General features: G+C 41.0%; 1 protein-coding gene across 1 annotated transcript; it reads left to right on the top strand.

Moving 5' to 3' along the window:
- Nucleotides 12614-25249, top strand: LOC8070853 (coilin). Its single transcript, XM_021463388.1, has 13 exons — nucleotides 12614-12884; nucleotides 13140-13204; nucleotides 14340-14609; nucleotides 14868-15041; nucleotides 18131-18200; nucleotides 19541-19615; nucleotides 20687-20885; nucleotides 22067-22104; nucleotides 22673-22978; nucleotides 23896-23967; nucleotides 24175-24327; nucleotides 24408-24660; nucleotides 24754-25249. Exons 1-13 carry the CDS (start codon nucleotides 12672-12674, stop codon nucleotides 24966-24968), a joined length of 2103 nt encoding a protein of 700 aa, XP_021319063.1. The 5' UTR covers nucleotides 12614-12671; the 3' UTR covers nucleotides 24969-25249.

Here is a 26634-nt window from a genome sequence, read left to right as displayed (position 1 = left end):
AGTTAGATGTGGAGAGAGAAGATAGTTATACACGAAGAGGAGGCGCCGCCGGAACCACCGACTACGCCATCCAGCGAATCCCAGGACGACTGAGAAAATGGAGAGTCCCGTTCGGAGGACTTAAAAACACCGAACGCCTTGCCAAGAGGTAAACTTAGTAGTTATCCCTTTCCTTTCGAATCATTTACTTTTTCTTAAAAATAGCTAGTTCAGTTAATCAGGTTCGTATCATCTTGAAAAGAAAAAATAAAAATATTAAAACCACTAAGCCCCACGTGAGTATACAAGTGGCATAAAACCCATAAGTACATTCAATGTGGTGGCATAAAAAATATAATAAAATAAAAAATATTTTTCTGCTCTATAAAAATAAAAATATAAAAATAAAATTGTGATCCTACCACAGAAAGTAGCATTTATAGAGGAGGCTCAACATGATAAAGGCTAGATATTTATGCTAACACCTAATCAGTTCCACAAAGTTTTGTTGCCTATTTGAGCTCCACAGAATTCAAGGATCAAGAAGACTAGCAGACGGAGGACATTCTAATCGCTATCATGGTGTTGCCGACTTTCAAATACATCTCCACCACCTGCTAGCTACATCAGAAGAAATTACGTCAAAATTCAGCTTGGGAGAGAGCACCCCTATTTATCCCGCTAAGGGCACGTACAACGCCGTCTTTTGCCCCGTCTCGGAGACGACATTTTTACAAAAACAACCTTGACTCCACCGAGAGACGAGCGTCCCGTCGTCTCGCGAGGCGACGGCAGTGTCCCGTGCTCCGAGGCTGAAGAGACGCCGCAGCACCGTTGTACGGCCTCATCTTTGAGAGTCGATGGTGTGCTCGGATCCGGTGTGGTCAGCAGTGGGCACGCGCAAGGCAGCAGCCGATTTGGGCGCGCGCGGGAGTTTTGCGCACCAAATCCATCTCCACCTCAATATATCTCGGTGTTGTCTTCCCCAAATCCATCTCCACCTCTCCACCTCCCACTCTGCTCGTCTTCGATTTGGGTGCGATGTCCCCACCGGCCGCAGCTAGGAAGAAGAAGGGCTCCACACCATCGGCCTTCGAAGCAGCGGCAGCCGCGACCCCAGCCCATACCTTCGGTCGCGGTGGCTTCTCGGTGCTGACGGCTCTCTCCCTGGGTCGTGGTAGTGGCTCGATGCTGATGGCCCGCTCCCTCGGACGTGGTGGTGGCTCAGCAGCGGCAACGACTCGCCCAACCACCGGTGGTCTCGGCAAGGGCGCGGCAACAGCACCATCGTCCATCAATGGATCCAGCTTTGGTGCCTTCCCTAGCTCTTCCTCGTCCATGGATGGGTTTCCGTTCCCCCCTTCACCGTCTCCAGCTCTGTGGGATGCGGCCGGCGATGATCCTTCTTCTCCTGGCTTTGCATCATGGTAATCACTCAAAACGTTTGGATCTGTGACTATCAGTCCTAGTTAAGATTACAGTAGAAGAATAACTGAAGAATATTCGGTCACTATCTATGTCTGCCCTGCCAAAAAAAATTAGATGGACATTATTTCTGCTTGCCCTGTCAAAAAAATCAGTCACTGTCTCTTTGTGTTAGCAATCGATACTTGTAAATCACTAGTTTGCAAATGATTTTGTTGCATAGGCTTTTGTTTCAATTACTTTGTAGATAGTTAGTTTTAAATTACTATGGTTGCAAATGCTTGTACCTGACAGCTAATTATTTTTGTTTCTATTACCAGTAGTACTCTGGTTGTATTCTGTCTGCAAATGATAGGAGCAGGAAATTCAGATTTGATAGATTTGATAGATTTAGCAAATTCCAAGAGGAAACAAATGCAAAGCGCTTGAAGATATTGGAACTGCAAGAAAAGCTATCATCTGAGAAACTTGAGACCACAAAAATTGTCCACCTTACAGCACAAGAGAACAAAGAAGGAAAGAAGCTTGAGAAAGAATCAAAGATGATGGAGGCTTATAACAATCTTATCTCACAAGATACAAGTTCAATGTGTGATGCGGAAAAAGCAGAGCGAGTTGCTGCCATGAAGTGTCTTAGGAAGGCCCTTTTTCCTGAATCTATCTGAACAGGTAAATTGGACAACCTGTGCATGTTAAACAATCACTTTTATGTGTTGCCAACTTGACATACATATATGCACTATTTTGTGTAGGTTTTTTGCGGACATGGGTAATGATGACTTGCAGAGCTTTGGTAGTTGTTGTCTGAATGTGTCCGGGAACTTCCTAGTTATTATCTGAATGTGTCCAGGAACTTTGCTAGGATTAGTGAATGTGAACCTGCATTTTTTCATGAATGGTAGCTGTTATCTAAATGTGTCCATCTATCAGTTATCAATATTATCACTTAATAGAGGTGCTCCACTATTATCAGTTATCATTATTATCAGTTAATAGAGGTGCTCCACTATGATCAGTTATCTGAATGCGAACAGAGCTTTGCATGCGAATAGAGCTCTGCATGCGACTAGTGCTCCACTATTATCAGTTATCATTTAGATATTGCTTCCGTGTCACTAGTGTTCCACTAGTATGTGAATGTGTTAGCTCTCGTACTATAAAATGGTACCAGTTGCATCCTTCCACTGTACATTTCTTCATTCCACCACCCTGCTGCAGTTAGTTCCTATGGAGCCACATGATGCAGAAGACGCCCTGCAAGATGTCGAAGACTTTGATCCTACAGAGGTGTTCACCGTGGAAGATATGCTAGAAGAGGATGAAATTTTAGAAGATATCGCAGCAGAGGAATTCAAGGCCAGCATCGACGAAGAAGCATCAACTGGATCTCGTCGTCGTCGTCGATAGAGTGGATCAAGGAGGTACATACCAAGAAATCGAGAAGCAGGTCACGAAGATCTTGTCGCTAATTATTTTTCTGCAAATCCTATCTACACCGATGAGATGTTCCGTAGGAGATTTAGGATGAATAAGTCGTTGTTCCTAAGTATTGTGCACACACTTAGTGATTGGTCTCCTTATTTCACCCAAAGACCCGATGCAACTGGTAGGAGTGGACTTTCACCGCTCCAAAAGTGTACTGCTGCCATTAGGATGCTAGCTTATGGAACCTCGGCTGGTCAACTTGATGAGGTGTTAAAGATTGCTGCAAGCACTTGTTTGGAGATTTTGGGAAAATTTGCTGAAGGAGTGATTGAAAATTTTAGTGAAGAATATCTGCGCCCTCCAAGAAGTGATGAACTAGAAAAAATCTTGCAAGAAAATGAGGCTCGTGGTTTTTCAGAAATGTTGGGAAGCATCGATTGTATGCATTGGGTATGGAAGAATTGCCCGAAAGGTTGGGCAGGCATGTTCACACGTGGTGACAAAGGCGTTCCTACTATGATCCTTGAAGCAGTGGCAACTCGAGATCTTCGTATATGGCATGCTTTCTTTGGTACCGTCGGGCAGAACGACATAAATGTTCTAAATAAGTCACCACTATTCATTCAAGCAATAAAAGGTGAAGCTCCTGCAGTACACTATAACATAAACGGAACACAATATGACATGAGTTACTATCTTGCTGATAAAATATATCCAGAATGGGCAGTATTTGTGAAGACTGTGATGGCCCCTCAGTCGGAGGAAGATAAATTATTTGCATTGATGCAAGAAGGTGTGAGGAAAGATGTCGAGTGTGCATTTGGTGTGCTACAATCACGCTTTGATATTGTTCGTCGACCAGCAAGGTTATGGAAGCAGGAGGATGTTATTAACATAATGCAAGCTTGTGTTATACTTCACAATATGATAGTGGAAGATGAGAAGGATTCAATTAGAGAAGTCTTGGATTTGAATGAGAATCCAAGTGCGACGATAGTGCTTCCACCTGAAGTGCGTACAAGCGACAACCCTGATCCTACCTTCGCAGAGGCACTTCATAGGAATTCTGCTATCAAAGCTCAACACATAGGAAGCTCAAGAAGGATCTAATCGAGCATATATGGCAACGTTATGGAAACAAAGAAAATTAGTCAAAGGCATTGCAATATATAATATAATTATTATATTGATGGTTTTAAAAATATTATGTTGCTACTATATATAATATAATTATTACATTGATGGTTTATAATCATGTTACTCTTATTTATTTTTGATATATTTTCTATCAAATAGCCACACAATGGCATACAAAAGTTTATTTATAGTTGATCCTATCTACATACAAAGCATTAAACAGCTTTAGAGACGAACACCTGTCTGTGGGTTGTATGACCTGTCTTTATACCTGTCTGTATGATAGATTCGAGGTGGTTAGAGACATATCCTCGTCTATGCGTTGTACATGCCCTAAGTATTTCTATCTACATTTATACTTATACTATATTAAAATAAATAAATATATATATATACATAACCATGAAAAACCAAATAAAGATTTTGTGCTTATATATATATATATATATATATATATATATATATATATATATTTTGCTTAGTGTGCTTAATAAATAAATAAAGTGGCTATGCTAAACTGAATCTTAATAAAACTCTAGCATGGATATGATGAATAGTTGCTCTGCCTAATTTTCAAATTTGAGTTCTCTCTCTAGTTTAGACATAACTGTTATAATTTAAAGCTTGCTCTAAAAACCTGAACTTGTGGGAAGAGAACTTGATCTGAAGTCTAAGTTGTTAACGGATATGATATGGGAAGGTTGAGCTGTTGTTTATCTGTTCCTAGAGATGCTAGAATTCTGGAGAATTTTATCTTTGAAATCTTTAAAATAACACATGATGAGTTCCTGTATGATGAGAGTTTAAATTCCTACCACAGCCATATATACATGCTTGCTAGACTTTGAGCCACACATTACTTTTTACTGCTTATGAGCATTGAGTGTGGTCAAGCTGTGTAGACCCTTAGGAGCTTGTCATGCGGTTAAAATCAAGATTCACTTGCACGTTCACTCACACATGCTGCTTCTACTCTGGGAGTACGCATTCACATATATCCACTCATTTCCATCTCAAGAGCCACCCAAAAGTATTCTACTCCTAATCCGGGAGAGAATAGCCAAAAACATTCTCCTATTTCTATTTTTCTCTGTGAAATAAATGCTCAAGTTATCTTGGTTACTACCACTTGCTATATTATTTCAGGAGATGAGTGCTCTAAAAAAAGAGAAATGATACGAGGAAATAAAAAAGGGACAAGTGCACCGAACCTCGAAAGAAAAAGAAAAAAGTGAGACGAGAAGTAAAAATGGACAAGTGTCCGACAGTAGAATTAGGGGTGCAATACCCACCTGAGAGGAAAGAAAAAAAAGAAAATGTAGAGCATCTCATTCTCCTCAAAAAGTTTCAAAAGAGCAAGAAAGGTATGTATCCCCTCAAAAGAGCAAAAAGTAGAATTAGACTTTCACCATTGTTATCACCATCATCACCATACACCATTCATTCGCCACACATGCACATCTTGATTTGACTTATTGACTTGTTTCTCTCGATCCATGGTTTGACTATGCAATAAATGTCTTGTAAGTATGTATACTTTATCTCCCACCTATGAGCTCCAGATATCAAAAGCCTTATTAAAGTAGGGTGAGAGAGAAGACAAGGTCACTATGCTTCATACCACAAATATTACATACTTTGAGAGAAGGCATATACCATCACTGCCTTGGTAAGGATCCAGAAATACCACAAAAGAGAGATCTGAGAGAGTCATATAAGGAATCTCTGAGTTTTATTTGAAAATCTATAAAAAAAACTCTAGAGCTATAGCTGATCAAGAATAAAAGATATGGCGCTTGACTAGACTGTTTTATCTTTTAACTACTCAAGACAGAAGTGACAGTTACAAGTCCCATGGTGAAAGGTAAAATGAGTAAGTTTTAAGTCTTGACGGTTTACTCTAACTCAGAGATGAGACCTTATTTGAAAGCATGTGTACCGTCAAAACTCAAAGGCATTACAGCAACTTCTGATCCATCACTAAGATTATCCTTGCTCACGGACGAGCAAGAGGTAAGCTTGGGGGAGTTTGTTGAAGGTCGTATCAAATATATTCAACAAATAAATAGAGAAAAGGACCCAAATGCAACCGACACCCAGACTTAGGGTTTTATCTGACAGAATTCCACGAGTTTGGGTGTTTGTCTATTTCTGCAGGGGCTTATCAGGAATTATGGAGGAAAGGCCCACACGTTGGGTTTACATAGAGATAATTACGTGCCGCACAATTTTCGCTAACCTAGAAGAGTCCAGAAGCCACGGGAACGAGCGGGAGGCCGAGCGGGCCCGAGGACAGGGCGCCCGCCCTCCCCCCTTGGGCGCCCGCCCTGGCTGAGCAGCCAATCAGGCTGAGTCTCGTGGATCATGCTCCACCGACCTAGAGGATTAAGAAAAACCGTGCGATTAAGGTTGGTTTGATCCGACGGCCCATATTCATTTGGAAGGACTATATAAGCAGGCCCCTAGCCCCTGGAGAGGAGGACCTCTGAAACCCTAATTCATTCATTCATCTCGGGAGAAGAAGTCTCTGATCAAGCCCTAGAGCCACCACATCAACTAAATCTCTAGTTTAGCATAGCTACATAGGATTAGAACTAGAAGGAGTCAATCTTCGATTGGTTTCCGGATCTATCAAGAGGATTCATGGTAATTCCTCTACTGTTCTTCATTTGTTCATCATTGTTCTTCAATATTATGAATATGACTTTGTTCTACTTCAATATATTGATTATGACTTTGCTCTACTTGTTTATATTTGCAATTATATCGTTCTTAGTTTATCATAGTTATATGCTTGGCTTAGTTAGATTGAAATTATATACATGTTTAGGATCGTATAGCGTTTATCCATGTGTACAGTGGGTAAATGATAAGTATTGTGTAGGCGTGGTGCCTATACCGTATTTATCTGCGATTGTACCCTATATGTCGGATCGTGGGGTAGTTCGTGGTGGTGACAGCTCCATTGATTCTTATATAGTCCCCCTCCCGTGTATAGGGTAGGCAGAGCAACATTATTACAGGGGAGTGATTGCTATGTTTCTCATCTTCCTTGATAATATCACTATGCATGGGCGTAGTCCTGTCTCGCAATAATGAAGGGTCGAGATGGCGCACTAGAGGGGGGGTGAATAGTCATTTCTAAAACTTATCGCGCCGGCTAACCGAAATAAGTGCGGAATTAAAACTATCGGTCTAGCCGACTATACCCCTCTATCTAAGTTCTCTAGCACTTTGTAAAAGATCCTAAACAAGCAAACAAGGTGCTACCTTAGCAAGAGCTCACCTAACCAATTCTAGAAGCAAGGTCACACAAACCTATGTCACTAGTACTTTGCAAGATCGGGGAGCTCCTACACAACTAGTAAGCAAAAGCACAAAGCTCCTAAGCTCACTAGCAAAGCTCAATAACAAGGCAACCAATGCCAAATTAGAGAGCGCAAGTTACTTAGCTACACAAACTAAGCAATGTGACTAACAAGGTTACACAAACCAAATTAGTCACGCAAGGGAACTACTTCTAGCTACACAAGCAAGAAGGTAACTAGCAAGCTACACAAGCTAACTAATTACAAGAGCAACTACACAAGCACAAGTATATGAATGTAAGAACAAGCTTGTGTTAGGGACATGCAAACCAACAGGAAGAACAAAGTTGACACGATGATTTTCTCCTGAGGTTCACTTGGTTACCACCAAGCTACGTCCCCGTTGAGACAAGCTCTAAGGTTGCCGCCGGTCCTCTTGCTAGTGGTGACCTGCAAGTCACACTCTCCCACATGGAGTGCTTACCACAAGCTCTAGCACTTGACCCGGCCGGACCACTTGTCGCTCTTCGCGTCTCGCTCAACTAGAGTTGCTTTTCGCGATCCCTGCGGGGTGAGCACCGTACCCCTCACAATCTCTTCTCTGAAGCACCGCACAATCTCCTTGCGTGCTTCGACGGAGTCACAAGCCACCAAGCCGTCTAGGAGGTGGCAACCTCCAAGAATAACAAGCGCCACCGGCTTGCAACACGAACACCTAGTGCCACTCGATGCAATCTCTCAATGCAACGCACTAGAATCGCTCACTCACACAATCGAATGATCACTATCAAGCATATGTGAGTTAGAGGCTTTACTAGCACTCCCCAAGCATGGACACTAAGTCCCAAGGGTGCTCCTCACTAGCTAAGGCCGGCCACCAATTCTATTTATAGCCCCAAGGGCTAAACTAGTCGTTGCCCCTTCACTGGGCAAAACACGAGGGCACCAGACGCTCACAGGGAGCCACCGGACGCTCAACCCCCAGCGTCCGGTGCTTAGGCGTCAGCCACGTGTCACTAGCCATTTGAACTCGACCGTTGCCGCCAACGGCTACTGCGCACGCGCGCCTGCACAACACCACCAGACGCTCTACTGCGTCACACCAGACGCATCCGGTGCACACCGGACCCGTGCGCAGAGAGCTCCGCAAACTCGCAGGGTCACCGAACGCGAGCCACCGGACGCTCTACTGCGTCACACCGGACGCGTCCGGTGCACACCGGACCCGTGCGCAGAGAGCTCCGCATACTCGCAGGGTCACCGGACGCGAGCCACCGGACGCACCCTGAGCGTCTGGTGCTCACCGGTCTCATGCGCAGAGAGGGTCGCCAAAACGCCCGCACACCGGACGCTGAGCACCGGACTCACTCAGTTGCGTCCGATGCACTCTGCACATCTGCGCCACAGACTAACACCACACCGGACGCTCTGGACCAGCGTCCGGTGCTGCCAACACCAGCGTCCGGTGAGTGCCCGCGACTTCTCCAAAATTTCCCACCGGCGCAATAGAAAATATGCACTTAATTTTCTCAAAGAGGAACCCATACCCCTCTCAACCCTAGGAACTCCACCTCCTTTGTAAACTGTGCCAACACCAACAAGTGTACACCACCATGTGCATGTGTGTTAGCATTTTCACAAACATTTTCTCGAAGGAGTTAGCCTCTCAACTTGCCACACCACTCGATCCTAACACGTATGCAAAGTTAGATCGCTCAAGTGGTACTAGATGACCGATATGCAAACAAGTTTGCCCCTCTTGATAGTACGGCTATCTATCCTAAATCCGGTCATAAACTTCTCTACACACCTATGACCGGTGAAATGAAAAAGCCCTAGGTTATACCTTTGCCTTGTGCTTTCCATTCCATCTCCTCCAATGTTGATGCAACACATGCACCAACCAAACACAAAATGATATGATCCACTTCATATCATCACGTGACCGTATTGGTTCATCGATCTTGACCTCACTTGCTCTTCACCGTTGCCTCGGTTCATCGGCACCAAGTCTTGCTCAAGCTTCACCGTCACACGCGGTCCCTCGCTTCAAGGCCTCCGACTTGCTCTTTACTCTTGCAACCGGTCCATTAAGCCAAGCCTCATCTTGATCTTTTCAACCTTGGTCATATGATTCAATGTCATGTCTCATATGCAATGAGCTCCTCCATCATCACATAATCAACTGTGGACTAATCTTCTGTGTATCTCACATAAACACTATTAGTCCACCTAAGTTGTCACTCAATTACCAAAACCAAACAAGGACCTTTCAAATGATTGCCAAGTATAATTGCACTAATTATGAAATGCTAGACTTTATAGTTAAGAATAACTTAGGAAATATTATTGTAGTTCATCCTAATTCCATGCTAATGACTTGCTAGAATATCTATTGAGGTGCTTATCATTATTATATGTGGCTAGTTATGCTGATCAGATTAATTATCTTTGTCACCATTCATACTTTATCTATATTTTATGTGACATTTATCTCTGTATGAAAGAGATAGATAAATGCTCTCTATTACACATGCAATGATAGATACTCAATTCCATATTTCATTCCATAATCAATATTGATGATTAGCAATCTCTTCCCAGTGGTAAAAATATAAATAACGATACCTGGAATACTTCCCGGTTAAAATGCTACATCGGTATTAATTTGTGCGATTGCAGATCTCATTTATTAATCCGTAGCAACTATTTGGGCGACTTTACTGCGTATAGAAGATGTCAAGCCTCACTGGTCGAAGAAGCTCAAGACGACGTGCTACATCACAATACATAGTGCTCGGAGACTAACTATGGGGGTATAAACTCCTATACCCTCATGGGTTGACATGGGCCGCACCATCAGAGGTAGCTCGGCCCACAAGATGAAGACGTGCGGCGCATGACGCTGGTCGGCGTGCACCGCAAGGCTGCAAGATATTGTACCAAATAAGATACTTTACTTGTAACTCTGTCCCTTCACAGTATATAAGGAGGGGCAGGGGTCCCCTAGAGGACAGACCAACACAACTCAACACAATTCAGTTCAACACACAACAATACAATCAGACGCAGGACGTAGGTATTACGCCCACACGGCGGCCGAACCTGGATAAAATCTTTGTCTGTGTCTTGCGTCATCATCGAGTTCGTAGCTTGCGCACCTGTCCACCAACAAACTACTACCGTGGGTATACCCCAAGTAGACTGCCGACCAGCTTTCGTCGGCAGTTTTCCAACTAATGCAGGCAAACAAACAAAATTATACTCACTCAGTTGAAAAAAAATCTCACCTTTTGAGAAGTCAAATAATTTAAACTTGTACTAACATTAATGGTATAAGAAACTATAATTATATTAGTTATAAAATATATTTTTATAATAAACTTATTTAGAGAAATAAATGCTACTCCCTCGATTCTAAATTATAAGATATTCTTAAAATTTTGGAGAGTCAAAATATCTTGATTAATTTTATATAATAAGATAATAATATTTATGATACCAACTAAGTATCATTAGACTCTTTATTAATTATATTTTTATAGTATACTTATTTGATGTTATATGTTTTTGAATTTTTTTATAATTTTAATTAAACTAAAAATGCTTTGACTTTTTAAGAATCTTGGAATATCCTATAATTTAGAATAGAGGGAGAAATAATTATTCAGTATCTCTCGAAGCCGCTGCCTCCGGCTACACCAAAATCCAAACCCCTAAAACAAGAAGAGAAAGAAAAAAGTCTAGGTAACTCTCTCTCAACTATACAATCAACTATACAAGGTACTCCCTCCGTCCCGCATTGACTGTCGTTTGGGAGTAGATTTGAATGTCCAGATTGCTTGTATTTGCCATGCATCTGGACTGCTCCTCTGTCTACATTCAGAGAACCTCTTATGAACCCACCCAAAAGCTACAACGACAGAAATAAAGGGAACGAGGGAGTAGACTACTTTACCTTCAAACTATAAAACTGAACTTTTTACCTATAAATTTTCTAAAGCTAATCAAATAACCTCCTCAAGCGGTTTTATAGGGTGATTTTGCTAAGTGGTTTATCTTTTTCTTTTATTTATTTATTTATTTCTCGTTGAATATTTGAAAAATTATAGAAAAATCATAAAATACAAAAACTAATTTTGTTGAACTCCACATAAGTAGATCTACACAAGGACTATATAATATAGTATGTTGTAGTATAAAGTTTTTGCTGTAGCATATTAAAGTATACTATATTATATATTCAATGTATAGATCTACTCATATAAAGTCCAACAAAATTAAAATTTTCATTTTATTAATTTTTATAATTTACTATGATTTTTTAAAGATTCGTTAGAAATAAATAAAAAATATAAAATCATTGTCACTGCATCAAAACCGCTAGGGGCTTATTTGACTAGTTTTATAGAAAGTTTGAGAATAGAAAATACAGTTTTATAGATTGAAGGCATTTTACGGTAGTCGAGGGGCTTAGGCTTTGTTTAGTTCCCATAAAATTTTATAAAATTTTTCAAATTCCCCGTCACATCAAATTTTACGGCACATGCATTAAGCATTAAATATAGATAAAAGAAATAACTAATTACACAGTTTGTCTGTAATTTGTGAGACGAATCTTTTGAGCCTAGTTAGTCCATAATTAGACAATCATATACTCTTACATAGCTAAACCCCACTAGATGATTTCTCTCTTCATGCAAGGTGTCCACATCATTTTCCTACGAAATAACCCACTAAATATTTTATCTCTTCATGCAGTGTGTCCACATTATTCCCCACTAAGTCCATATCATCCTATATTAATTATAAAAAATAACCATGTTATCTATATCATGTGAAATACTTTAAATCTTTAATCTATCGACATACAAGTCATGTACATACATAATTTATCTCATCACCAATTCCTCTATAATGTACCTAAATATTACTTTTTCTTTTATTAACTTAGCAATTTTTTACTAGATCTAATACAATAAAATACATGCAAGTCAAATTCATATACATGTATACATATATAATATACTCAATATCATAGTAATGCTATGTATATAATGATTTATTTTTAAAAAAATCCCGCAGCAACACGTGAGAAATTCACCTAGTACTTGTCAAATACAAACGAAAATGCTCCGGTGTTCATTTTGCCAAATTTTTTGAACTAAGACCTTGTTTAGTTCTTAAAATATTTTGCAAAATTTCTTTTGAGCCTAGTTAATCCATGATTTGATAAAATATTTGTCAAATATAAATAAAAGTGCTACTATTTCTATTTTGCAAAATTTTTGGAACTAAAAAGGCCTAAACAAGGCCTTACCTAGACTTTTTGGCAAAAGAGAAGGGGGTGGGAAAGAAACCTAAAACCCTTCCTCCCCGACCTGGCGGCACCCACCAATGGCGAGGCCGCCGCCTGCGGAGCCCGCCCCGGTGAGGCTCCGTCTGCTCTTCGAAAACAGCCGCCTCCTCCGGCGTGCGCAGAGGGATGAACGCCTTCGGCGCTGCTGGCTTCTTCTTAGCCCGGAGCTCACCACCGTCGCCGACCTCGCCGCTCATGTCGCAGCTCGTTTCCGCCTCCGCCGCACCTGCCCGCAGGGCGTTGTGCTCTCGGTACGTCGACTGGTCATCTCTCTTCCTGGCCCACTTTCTCGTCCCCCCCCCCCCCCCCCCCCCATTTATGCAGGGGTTCCTCCCCAAACCCCACCCCGAAACCTTGATTGCTTCATTCTTGCGCTTTTCCCCCAAAATCAATGGCTTCGTACAACAATGTTCTGATTTTTCCCTTCCATTTCTTTGTTATATCTATATTCTGTACAAAGACGAGCATTGTGCGTAAACTATGAGTGAATGCTCTCTTGTGCGCAGATGGATGGGTTTACCTTGCCACCATTTGAGTCAACCTGCATTTTCAGGGACAACGATATTATAAGGTAACTGTTGCCTTTGGTGAGCTAATTTGTTCTTTCGATATCTTTTGTCATTCCGTTTTCCCACTATATCATCTTGATATTTCGCCACTTGGCTTAGACGAAAGGTTGGGGACGTGGGATTGTTGTGCCTACCCAGAGAACTGTGTGAAATGCACTGTGCATGTTTGCTTCAAGCCCAGGCAAGTTTGGCTCACCGTGCATCCCCAGGTGTCAGATTTCGGTCACCTGGGGTGCAGATCGATGCCTGGGAATCTATCTGCCTTACCATCCCCATCTTGGTAAATAAACAACCAAACAGATATAAACGCTAGTGAATCTATTATTTCCCAGAATAATAGTTGTTTGGAAAATCAGGGACATCCATATGGCAAGCAATTTTGTACATCTGATCATATGCTTAAAATCTATGTTATCACCTTCATCTCTGTTTGGATCCATGAGCTGCTAATAGTTAGCTCTGTTTGGCCCAACTAGTGAGATAGTTGTTAGTTGAGTATTCAGCTACAATTAGCTAGACTATTAGCTGGACCTGTTTGGATCCAAAGGAGCTAATTATTAGCAACTAACTATTAACTCTATGGATCCAAACAGGGGCGTACATGAAGCCCACCTACCGCATGGGAATGGTAGTGGGGTTGTTGAACCGTCGTAATGAGCGAGGTGCAGAGGTGTGTTGACGGCGATCGTGTGTTGAAGTCGATGGCGAAGAAGAAAGGGCTTATTGGGAAGAGGGGTAGTATGAGTAGGAGCTTAGGATAGGATGTTTGATTGATCTATTCCTGTCTATTATCTTTCATTCCGTCCTTACTTGCGGTGCAATCTGGATGATATGATGTTGCTATTTCCTTTGAAGTCAAACGTGGGTCATTGTGTATTACAAAAGAGCAGATAATGTCGAGTGATAACATAGAGCTGCAGTATCAAATGAGTGATGCTGTATTTGAATCAGTAATATCTTCTTGGCTCATAAAAATGGTTACACTGAAAGGCTCAGTTATTTTCTAGCTACCAGAAAAGTCATCCCTTATATTTGATTTAATATTTCATTGCATCATGCATCTCTTTAGTACAGAACAGTGGGATACTTCTCACAGAAATGATGACAACAATCCCCAATTTTCTTTTGTATTGCTAGGGTTAAACAAAAATCCTGCACGAAGCAGGTAGGGCACAATGATGTGCACTGTATTCAAGGTCATGAGATAATAGAGAAGAAGCCACTTCCAGTTGATGACAGAATCCTTGCAATCCAGGATCAAAAGGATGGCTGTAAACACCAAGAAGAAGAGGTGCATGATCACCAGCTTGAAGAAAATGCCACTGCTAGCCATAGCATAGAAAACAATGGGACAAGTTCGAAAAGGAAGTGGAATGATGGGATTGCAGAAATACCTGAGAGCTCAAAGTATGCTTCTATATGTTTGTTGTAGTATTAGCATTTTTCTTTTCCATCTATGGAATATCACTTTGGTCGGACATCTTCTCCATTTTTCTGGTTTACTGGGTTATATGAGTTCTTGAATCCCCAAAACCAGCTTTGCTCACCCAAATAGTCTGACTTACGCTCTTATGAAAGTTTTCTGTTAGAATCATGAAACAATTATTGATGTCTGCATCTATATTCTGTTAAGTGATATGTCTATCCTTTTTCATCGGTGCTTAGATGCAGGGGGAAAAGGCTGAAGGTGAAAAAATCTGGAAAGCAGATAGATTACAGCGAGGAGGAACAAAGTGGATCTAAAAAGTTGAAGTTGTCAGTTATTGATATTGAAGCTAAGGAAGCAACTCCACAATATGAAACTACCACTACCTTGGTGGAGCAGCAAAAATCAGAGGGGTATTATCTCAAGGCATATGCCAGTTACTGCTTTTAAGTTTTATGAGGCACTCTGGTTTGTGAAATAGTTCTAGTTTTGTTCCCATTGACCATAACCAGTTTGAATTGCATTCCTGCATTGTTTATCTTCATGTTGTTATGTGTTGTTTTAAAAACATGTAGCAGTTCGTTCCTAGCGAGTTTAACCCTAGTTATCGCTTATTCTAGAGTTTAGATTAATAGCTTGTTGGTAGAGTTTAGGTTAATAGCTTGTTGGGTTGGTTGCTTCCTACTTTGTTCCAGTGCCTCTCCTTTAATGCCTAATTTCTGCTAAATTCTGATTCAAAACTTGTTATTTCTGTTTTTGAAATACAAATTAGTTGTCTGTTTGGAAAACAAATGATCATAACCCGAAAGTTTCGAGCGCCAGCAACATGTGGCAATCCACTTTGTTCGTTATGTCTACAAGATCCTTAATTGTAACAGTCTTAATAAGAACAAGATTTTAATGGAAAGCCACACCAACATAATATATTTTTTTCTTACAAATGACATAGTTGATCTCAGTGATACTTTTGTCATGATTTTGCATTGTATTTGATTCTGTTTTGATTATCAACCATGTTAATCTTAAGAACAATTCAATAAATCACAATATTGTTCAAAAATTTGGCATAACAATAAGTAAATTTTGTGTATATTAAAATGGTATAAATCAGTATACCCCTTTAAATTGTGGTTCTCGTGGCTTCCCATTATAGGTTCAGAAAGGCTATTGCACAGCTATACCATGTAGTGTAAACATAGCTAAGCTGTTCTGTAGAAGTGTAGATATTTAAGGTTCCTGTTGGTTTTGCCACTTCACAACAAGGACCGTAAAGATCTATAGATAGCTACTTAGAACCCTGTTTATAAGTCCCTGCTTTTTGTCATATTGCATTGTTTGGTTCATGGGCGAACTTTGCCAAGCTCGAATTAAGACAGATTTGACTTTTTTAGGCAGTGGCCCACTGTTATATCTGTAGCAATCCTATGTGCCAGAGGCTCTTTTTTTATGCTCTAAAAAATGTGAAAGGTTCCAATTTCTTTCCCAAATTTGCCTCATTGTCGTGATGATTTCTTCAATTGTTATATCAAAAAGTGTTTTGCGCTGTGCTCCTTAGTATAGTGGTGGTAAGATCAGTCTTGATCCAGACATGCTCATGAAAAAAGACTACACACAGGATAGTCTTCAAGATAACACGAGACATGTGAGGAGTGAGGGAATGCAACAGGAGTGGCAAACTGCATGTTAAGTTTATTTTGTCATTTGTTGGAGTTGGGGAGTGTTTGTACGTGGCGTGGTCCGTAAACAAAAATGAGATGTAGGTATATATTGACCACAGCAGGGATCTATAAGGTCTTATATACTGTATTGGTCCTTGTTTGTTCTATCATATCTGTTAGAGTAAATAGGAATAGTACCATATTGTGTACCCACGTAAGGTGTTAGTCCTATGTACCCTATATAATAAGCTCATGAGGCCCAATGCAATATATCAAATATTCCACAAATTATATTCTCCTTCATGGTATCATTCGCCTAGGTTTAGATCCTAGCCCTTGCGTGCCCCCGGGGAGAGGTCGATCTTCATCGGGGGCAGCGCCCTTGTTTACCGGTTGCCATCGTCGTCGTCGCACAGCAGATCGGGATCTCCCCTACGTCATTGCCAGGCCGCTACCGCTGCCTCGTCCCCGGGCTCGCCGCCGGCTGTCGCCATCGACACCTGATCTTCATCGCATGGAGGCACATGGATCTCGCCCTGTCCCATGCTGCCATGGTGGCGGCCAGGGCCGGCCACACGCCTCGACCTTGCGCTGCCATGGAGGCAGCCAGATCTGGTGTCGTTGTTGTCGGGCGGATCTGTCCATCTCTACCTCGTCGATCCGTGTTAGCGCCTTCGACCCCGTGTGTTCGTGACCCGCCTTGTGCCGCCCGATCGAGACGCACCGCCGCCGTCATGTCGTCTTGTTTGCTGCTGTATCTCTTTTTGGTTTTGCCCGATCATTGATCGGGATTGAGTCGCCCACCGCCCGTCGACCTCGCGCATTCTACTCTGGCATCAGCATCGACTTCATCGACACCGTCTCCGAGTACTACGTGCATCTTCTCCGAGCAACAGGGCTGCTGTTGTGTCGCCTCATCGGGGCACAACACTATTGTCCGTGTGTATGCTTCGCTGTTGCATCTCCATCGCCGTCATCTGTGCATCGACGACTGTGCTGTGCAATCCCTGCTGCGCCATCCGTCTGCACAAGGTATTCATCCTACTGATTGGGTCTTCGTCATCGAGCTGCTACCACCCGCGTCGTCGCTAAGACCTGCTCGCCGACGCGTCTTCTCCAGCATTGCTTCTTCTTCGTCCAGCACAACCACACGGTTGGGGCCCTCTCCCTTGTACGCTCGGTATTGGCAACACCGATGCGTGCTTTCGTCCCCGACGCGTTTCTGGCAAATCCTGCTGCGCCTTGGTGCTCAGGCGGCTTGACTGCATCAACTTTGGCATCGACCCTCCCGTTCCTACCCTGTCTACCTCGATTGCGTCGTCTTTCATCTACATCTACGACGACCCTGATTGCGTCGACTTCGGCATCGCCCCCTCCCACGACGACTGCCTCGATGCGTCTCCGTCATTACCATGGCGCCCCTTGTGTGCCTGCAGCTCCATCGACACGCAACCCAACCATAACTATGTCGACCTCGGCCATCTTCAGCACGACTTCTTCGACCACGGCTACTGCGCCTTTACGCTCGGCTACCTCGACATCGGCACAAAGGGCTACTGCCTTGCATGAGGACTCATCGGCTTCTTCTCTAGCCACAGCATACGCGGCGCATCGACTATTATGACTGTGGGGGGATGTTACTTATCAGCTTCTTCTCCAGTCTTATCATCTGTAGCGCTCCCGCTGTGACTGCGGGGGGATGTTAGAGTATATAGGAATAGTACCATATGTCCTATGTACCCTATATAATCAGCCCATGAGGCCCAATGTAATATATCCAATATTCCACCAATTATATTCTCCTTCAATATCACTGCATGCAATTCATATTATGTTTTTTTTAGGAACAATCAAACCGAGTTGAAATGTGAGGCAAAGGTGGTAGACTCTAATGCTCAAAGTGACACAACAAAGGTATGCATGAATCATAATGCTGCTCCTGATGTGTCGAGTGTTTGACTCTGCTTGATTATATCCAATTTCGTGGTTGTGTGTTATGATCACCAATTTTTTATTCGCAGATGGTAAGTATCCATTACGATGCTGATGGCTAATCTATTTTACCTCATTGCAAAATATGCATCATGTCAAATATCAAATATCTTTCATGTATACCTTTTAATGCTATCTTTTCATGTGGCGTTTTTTGTTTTGTATCGAGTAGTTCAATAATTTTCTTTTCCTAATGCTGTTTTATACGGAAAAAGGAAATGCAGGCAATGGGCAGCTCCTGCCAGAGTCCTACTTTTCTGGGCTTGTCAGGCTGGTCCGCTTGATATGCTGGTATAAATGGTGTCCCAAATGTGTGCATAATAGGAATTAGGAATCAATATTATATTACAATAATAATAAAACATGTTTTTTTGGGCCTTTTTGTTAGGCTTTCAATCCTCTTATATTTGCTGCCTTTATTTATATTAAATTAAAAGTTTGATGCCAGTACACCCTTTCTTAATCAGGATGAAAGCTAACATTGTATTTGGTCCTTCATTTTTTACTTAGGCCTAACTGTTTGTTGGTCTGATGGGACTGGTTCATTAAAAGGGGTTTTCATTTAGCACAAGTGCAAAATGAAGTACAGAAGAGGTCCTTAAAAAATGTTGGAGCAACATCAAGCTCACCTTAGTTTGTTTTGCAATTAGTTTAGTGAAACACAGTTCTATTTTTTAAAAAATGTAGTGGAACTGTCTGCATGTATCTTTGAGGTAGTCTGCTATTGCTAATTATCCAATATTTCCAAAAGGAGTGCCATAAATGTGTTTCTAATGAAGCTACTCTAAAACGCAATGCCAGGCAAAACCAAGGTAATAGTCATGTGCTGCTGCAATAGTTCTTGAATGTGCTCTTAGCCCATGCCTTGTATCACTGAAGATGTTACCTATCTATGTACTTCTGTGTTTCCTGAACCCTTTCACATATACTTGATTCAGGTTACCTTTTGTAGTTTTGTTTATTGTATTGGTAACGCTAAGTTTTTGGTTATCTTTTGTAGTTTTGTTTATTGTATTGGTAAGGCTAAGTTTTTTTTTTCTTCTCATAGTCCTATCTTGTTCATTCCTGCGTGCTGAGGCCCATACGTATCCCAGCTTCATTAAGATTTGATACTGGGCTTAATTCTGTTCTATTTCCCCTTCATTTGATTTGTTAATCAATATAAAAATTTCAGTTCTTAGTTTATGATGTAAGAGTTATGCCAAAATATTTTAATTTAGTTAACATCTGTAACTCTTTGCTTTGTATTTTTGCCTTGTCAGTTGGAGAGTCGAAGTGCTCGTCGCAAAAAAATTAAAAGGCTAATGAGACAGACAGGAAAATTACCATCAGAAAAGGTAATTTTTTTCTCGAACGGTACAGAAGAGCTGTGTCATTTTGTCAAGGAATACTGAAATGCACTACACCACACAAAATGCACACGCAACCCACACCAACTAAGTTCACAGCAATAAGACCAATGGTACACAACCTCTTTGGGGCAAGGTTCCAAAAAGTGAAGCGTACTGTAGCAAGTTCAGAACTCAAAGCATCTATGTCTTGAATGTGTCAAAAGATAGGTAGTGTTTGGTCTGGGGACAAGGTGGGACAGGACGGAACAGGTCCGTTCTAGTTTTCTGGGTTGAGGTGATCCCATTTTTGCTTGGTTGAGGGGATGGGTCGTCCTTGTTCTGCGTTTGGTAGGAGGGATGGAGAGGGAGAGGATGGATGGATGGACTGTTTTGAATCCGTTGGTTGCCGTCAACGTGGGCCCCAGACATCCGCCACCTTTTACTTCTTCCTCCTTCATTTTCATGCACACCAGCCTCTGCCTCCGCCTGGCTCCACCTGGTGGTGCACCTCCGCCCGCCCACCTATAGTGACAGCGGCCCTCCTCTGCGCTGACCTGAATCTGTCCCTCTCACCACCCCCATCTAGCCGCCGCCTCCCTACTCCGCCACTGTGCTGCCCACCTGCTCCCCGCTCACATGTCTAGAGGATGCCCACAGAGACGGACTCAAACAGAGATGGCCCACAGGTACGGGGATGTCCCCCATCTAGATGGAATATTTCTCTTTGCTGGTGTCCTCCCTACATACCTTACTCCCTTAGTGAAGGAGACAATATGGTGGGGTGTCTGACGATTGGCGGAGAAGTTGTAGGAGTTGCACATGTGGACATGCAGGGATTGAGGGTTAGATTCTTGCTTTATGTGAAATCTTAGTGGGGAAAATTACTGCAGTTTATGACAAAAACATTATTATTATCCTTCTATTGTATTCCGGTTGTTGGATGCATCAACTTTCATGGTATGCACGTTTGCACTTAGAACAACATTCCAATAGCTGACTGAATGTTCTGTTGACCAAGCTGCTATATTTATGTTGTGCACTTGTGCTGATCAATATATTCATGTATGTATACTGCAGAATGTGCATGAAGATTCACCAATAGTCGCTGATTTTCCATCATCAAGCAATCAAGATGGCTTGCCTGTCCCATCAAGCAATCAAAATGGATCACATGTTCATTTTTCAAGCCTCAAAGCAGATGAGGAAGAATCTGATACGTCGGAAGAGATTGTCCCAGTCGTGGTTCGTCCTGGTCACATTCGCTTTGAACCAGCAGGTATAGCTCTACCCATAATAAAGAATCTAATGTACAGGAATTTGCCAACTCCTGTGGCTGCATCTTAATCTTCTATTCTTTCTGTATCTTGATAGAACTCCCCTTCCCCTCTTTGTTTTTTGTGTTAATTCAAATCTATGCATTACTTGGCTGGGTTTACCACATGGGAAATCTGTTCATGATCTTGTTAGAGGTGGAAATAGTGATCGGATAGTCCTGAATGCTTGCTTGCGTATGCTTTGAATAACTGTCTCATGTTTCTTCATATTTGTATGTGCAGCATACACATGCAACCAGGCACATGCTTATATTTCTATATGCGCCTCTGTGACTGTGATATTAATGAAGTGCAATGTTATTTGTGTTTTTGTCATTAGTCGGAAATACAAAATGTTGCTGACCTACATCCTGTCTTCATAACATTTTTTTCCATCCTGAATTTCATTACTTCACAACTATGGAACTACAATAATTGTATGAAACATAATTTAGAGGTCCCTAGACGAGCACATGCATTTAAGCACAAAGGGCTTAACATGTGTGGCAAATCAACCACTAATATCTGACCAACAAAGTGTGTTTTTAGACATCAGGCCCAGCTAAAACTATTCCGCGTATGAACGGCATGCTTTCCTAACATTTAACAGTAATACACTTTGTGGGGAAAAAGAAAAACTATGTTCTGGACTAAACGATGAGCATATAGGGAAGGCAACAGGCAAATTCAGTAGTTCAATGAGTTTGGCAATTAAAACTGGTACAAAGCAACATTATTTTCTTTCTGTTGGCAAAGAAAGATACGGCACCACTGATAACAGATAAATATAATATCATAGTCAGTTTCATAACAATTCCCCTTGAGACTATCATAACACCTCTAATTTTCCTACACATTGCAGTACTCTCGTTGTGAGCTACTGATTTGTTTGCAGTAAGAATCATCACCATTGATAAATAAGTGTGTCCGCATTCATAATACATGTATTGCAGCTAAAATTAAGAAATAAGAAGTTTGATTTTTTTTAGTAGTGCGCTGTATGAAACCTAAGCATTTTGGATGGAAGTTGGAAGTCAAAGCTATTCTTAGGGCTGGCATGATGGAGCAATGTTAAAATCTTCAGTTGCTACTTGATGTCCATGTGTTTTGTTAAAGGCAAGTAACATATATACTCTGTTTGCAGGTGGAGAACCCAACAAATCGCCAGCAAAGGAATTACAGGTTCATTACAGTTTCTCTGGTTCTCTTCATCGTAATTTCTGCCTTTGCTAAAAATAGCTAACAATTTTTAGGCCATTGGATGTCATTATGAAATTGACCTTTTAGGTACAGTTCTTTTTTTTATGTCGCTGAGATTGTCATCTCTTATCGAGGAATATCAAATGCATAATAGTGCATTAGTGAATATATGGTCAAAAGATTCTTGTATGTAGAATATATGGTCAAATGAAAATGGTCAATAAGAGGGACAGAGGTATTCTCACGTCTCACTTGGGCCACACTCAAGTTTGATCTAATGTACAAGGTTTGTGTATGTTCGCCAGTATGATCTTGTACACCTGATATTTTCCCTAGCTCATAATGATATAATCACAGATTCACAATTAATGCTACCATCATTTCGTTTCAGAATATAATTAGGGGAGTAATAGCATTGTTGAATTTTCACGATTGGTTGGGATCCAGATAATATGAAATATTGTAGTTTCTTCCCTAACCTGAAAACATGGAAAAATGGCCAGCAATTGGTTGGACTCGCTGTCCCATTGTTATTTTCTTGTGGCTTCAGGGCACATTCCAATGGAGTGCAACAATGAGCAAAAAGAAGGGCCAGAAGTGGGGAATGAATAGCTCAAACAAGAAAAGTGCTGATATTGGCTATCATGCAGGAATAGCTGGAAGCGACACAGAAGTTAACAATCATGTCATGGACATTAAGGTTACTAAAAATGACTTTTGTGCTGTCAGTAATCGAAGGAACAATGAAGGCAGTAATATTGAGATGTCCAGTGTGAAAAGTGTTGCTAATGAAGAAAAGTCTAGTGGTGAACCTTTCGATTTTGAGAGCTTGTACCCCCTAACGCGTCTTCCAAAGGTATTTCAATTGTTTTACTTGGGATGGGAGGCTACTGATTACATCACATGTTCAGGAATTAAATAGAATAATATATGAATATATATACCCAGAAAGAGGATACTGTCTTGCAAAAACATGGATATAGATAGGCTTTTCTTGTATTTGTATGCGAGGGAATAAGATAATCTTGCCACAAGAGTAGAAGAGACAATCTGTGTCCATTCTAACATTTGCCAATATATAAACCCAGAAAGAGGATGCTGTCTTGAAAAAGCATGGATATTGATAGGCTTTTCTTGTATTTGTATGTGAGGGAATAAGATAATCTTGCCACACGGGTAGAAGATACAATTCTGTGTTCATTCTAACATTTGCTATGAAACAATTGAACATGTCTGCCATATGCTTGATCAGTTGATAATTAACTTATCTGTCATACATGCAATTGGTTGATAATTTGTATCTTATGCTGAATCAACATATGTTGTGTACTACAATGAATATTAATAATGGCTGAAAATGAATAACTAACAGTTTGGAGATTAAGCCTCTAATTGTCTGTTCTTGTGCTTGGCAAACTTACTGTCTAATACATAATGTGGGGGTTAACTATTCTATCATAGAAGTAATTGTGAGATATAGTTACTTTCAACAAGTCAGTACATTAAGTACTATAATGAGTGTTTTCTCTCTATTGAAAGGAAGGACTAGAGGTTCCAAAACGGCTATCTGTTCTCATGCTTGAATTCAGAAAAGTGTCGTTGGTAGAATCTAGATTAAGGCACAAGGTTACTAAAGCTTTTTATTTATTTTTTTAACATTCTTTTTGGGACAGAGGTAGTATATCCTTAAGAAATTGAATAATGAGGCAACATCACAGTTCCCTTGCGTTTTTTCCCTCATTCAAGAGTTTACCTGTCTTTCGGACCTTGCAGGAGGGAGATCTGATTGCCTACAGATTGGTTGAGCTGTCTTCCATGTTGTGTCCGGAGCTGTCTTCGTACCGTGTATGATATAATCTCATTTGCATTGTCTAAGTACTTTTTTCTCAGGGTTGTTTGAAACATAAGTGATATTAGTGCAAACTGGACTGAGCAACTTCTGCATGCTTAGGGCTTGGGAAAACTTGTAAATAAAAAGCATGGCGAATATTGGACTAATTGTCAGGGTTGAATTTTGGCAAAACTAAGTCATGTCTCACCCTGCTATTTCAGGTCGGAAAAGTTCTTATATATGATCCCGTATCATCCCGTATCATTCTCTTACCCGTTCAAAAGTATCCAATCACCATCGAGGAAAAAGAAAACAAGGACGAGTCAGATATGCTTGCGGACTTGTCACCATACAAGGAAGATGGCTCCTTGGAGGTAATCAATAGTTCTCTACTTTCTAGCTTTGTTACCAGCTAGTCTAACCTGGAATGTGTCATGCTTAATATCTTCTGCAGATCGAGTACTCTTCACTTCTTGATGTAAGGCTGCTGAAGGGTGCTGAACCAGTGCTAGGGGCTGCCAGTACTCCCTCAGCACTGGCTGGAAGGCCAGTTACCTTACACAAAAATAAAGGCAATATTGTGAGCCAGAAATCACTCTTGGTGGCAAACAGCACTAAAGATGAAGAACGCAAACTTGAAGGCAATATTGGGAGACAGAAATCACCCTTGGTGGCAAACAACACTAAAGATGAAGAACGCAAATTAGGTACAATAATTCATACCAAGCACTGCCCCTTGAAGTATTTTGGTTTCATACCAAGCATTTTTGTTATACAATAATTTGGATACGCTAATGCAGGAAAGTCAGAGAGCACGGTTTGGGAAAAGAATGATGAGCCCAGTGATAAGGTCGACGTTCAGGAAAATGGCTGGGGAACATGGAAACAAAATGCTAGTACGTCAGCTTGGTCTTACAGAGCCCTCAGGAGCAGCGCCCTTGGCCCGACAATGGCAATGCTACGAGGGAAGAACAGCCAGAGGGGTAAACCACCCTATCGAAAGAATGGCAAGTGATGCCTAAGTAAACCACCCTATCGAAAGAATCCTAGTTTGGTCCGATCTTTTGGAGAAGGTCAAGCAAGTTGAAGCAGCTGATCTTATATATATATATATATATATATGTAAAATTTGGCGAGGAAGAGTGACTGCCATTGCTGTCCTGGTTATTTTGGAACCTGACCTAGCGAATTCTGATCCTTTGCAAAGGATGGTTGTAATTGGCTCCGCCACTTGTCAAATGCTGGTTTTAGAGACTTTTAGCTGTGCGCCACTAAAAAAGTTTGAATTTTTTCCGTGTCCCATGTGCCACTGCCGTTAGCGTTTTCTGTCTATTCGGTTGGATGCCTTTTTTTTTCCTTTGTAAAAGATGATTTTGCCCCTTCTACTCGACGGTCTCGACCTGCTTGTCGGTGTGGACGCGATTCCGCCGGCCTGCGTTGGAGTATGCTGTCTCCGAGGCTGGTCTTGTCCGATCGCCGCCGCTGTGGCAGGGAGAGCAACCTCTGCCGGCCAGAGTTGCGTGGCCACCACTGCCGGCAAAATCACTGCAGGCGCTGCAGCTGGCCTTGTGCGAGGCCGTGCAGGAGCCTCTGGGCGCCTTTGATATGGGCCAAAATTCCCTGCCTTTGATAAATTCCCTGCCATTGATATGGGCCAAAATTCCGTGGCCACCACCGTCGGCAAAATTCCGTGGCCACCACCGCCGGCAAAAGAAAGAAGTCCACTTACCTTCAATTTTCGTGAAAGTCTGTTTTTATCCTTAAACTTCAAAATCGGATAAAATACATCCCTCAACTTTTAAAACCGTGCATATTACGTCCCTGACATGGTTACGAGCGGTTTTGTCTTCTTCATTTTTATTTATTTTGGCTAAATATTTGTAAAATTATAGTAAATCACATAAAATTCATAAAATAGTAAATCTGATTTTGTTGGACTCCATATAAGTAGATCTACACAATGAACATATAATATGGTATGCTTTATTGCTTTAGTAGAAAGTTTTTGTTGTAGCTTTAGATCTATGTTTTTCTATAATTAATTAGAATACTTCATAGCTATAGTTTATATGGTCCAATTATGATGAATTTTTTATGTTGGGCTAATTATTATATGTTTAAATTGTGGTAAAAATTTAATACTCATTAGATCATGTATAACTTAGTTATAGATTTATTAAGATTTAACAAGCATAAACATAAATAAATCTATAACTAAGTAATACATGATCCAATGAGTATGAAATTTTTACTACAACTGAATCATAGAATAATTAGCCCACCATATAAATTTCATCACAATTGGATCATAGAAACTGTAGCTATAATTAGTCTAATTAATTACAATAAAAGCATAGATCTAAAGCTGCATAAAAAATTGTACTAAAATATACTATATTATATATTTAATGTGTAGATCTACTTATCTGAAGTTCAATAAAATTGAGTTTTCTATTTTATGATTTTTATGTGATTTACTGTGATTTTTCAAAAAATTCAGCCAAAATTAATAAAAAGAAAAAGACAAAACCGCTTTCAAAACCAGGTCAAGGATGTAATGTGCACGGTTTAAAAAGTTGAGGGATATATTTTGTCTAGTTTTAGAGTTCACGGATGAAAATTAGACTTTCGTGAAAATTAAGGGACCTAAAGTGGACTTTTTCGCCGCTTTCCTTTGCTCT

The sequence above is a fragment of the Sorghum bicolor genome, chromosome 6 (assembly GCF_000003195.3).
Source record: "Sorghum bicolor cultivar BTx623 chromosome 6, Sorghum_bicolor_NCBIv3, whole genome shotgun sequence".
NCBI classification, from domain to species: Eukaryota; Viridiplantae; Streptophyta; class Magnoliopsida; order Poales; family Poaceae; genus Sorghum; species Sorghum bicolor.
Note: the sequence above shows the minus strand (reverse complement) of the source record. Positions and strands in the feature narration are given on the sequence as shown.

Bases quoted from the DNA above. Each gene is read 5' to 3' on its own strand.
- LOC8070853 (XM_021463388.1), top strand. From the start codon at position 12,672: ATGGCGAGGCCGCCGCCTGCGGAGCCCGCCCCGGTGAGGCTCCGTCTG. The intron at 12,885-13,139 runs GTACGTCGACTG...TCTTGTGCGCAG, and splicing joins CGCAGGGCGTTGTGCTCTCG to ATGGATGGGTTTACCTTGCC. The intron at 24,328-24,407 runs GTAATCAATAGT...TATCTTCTGCAG, and splicing joins AGGAAGATGGCTCCTTGGAG to ATCGAGTACTCTTCACTTCT.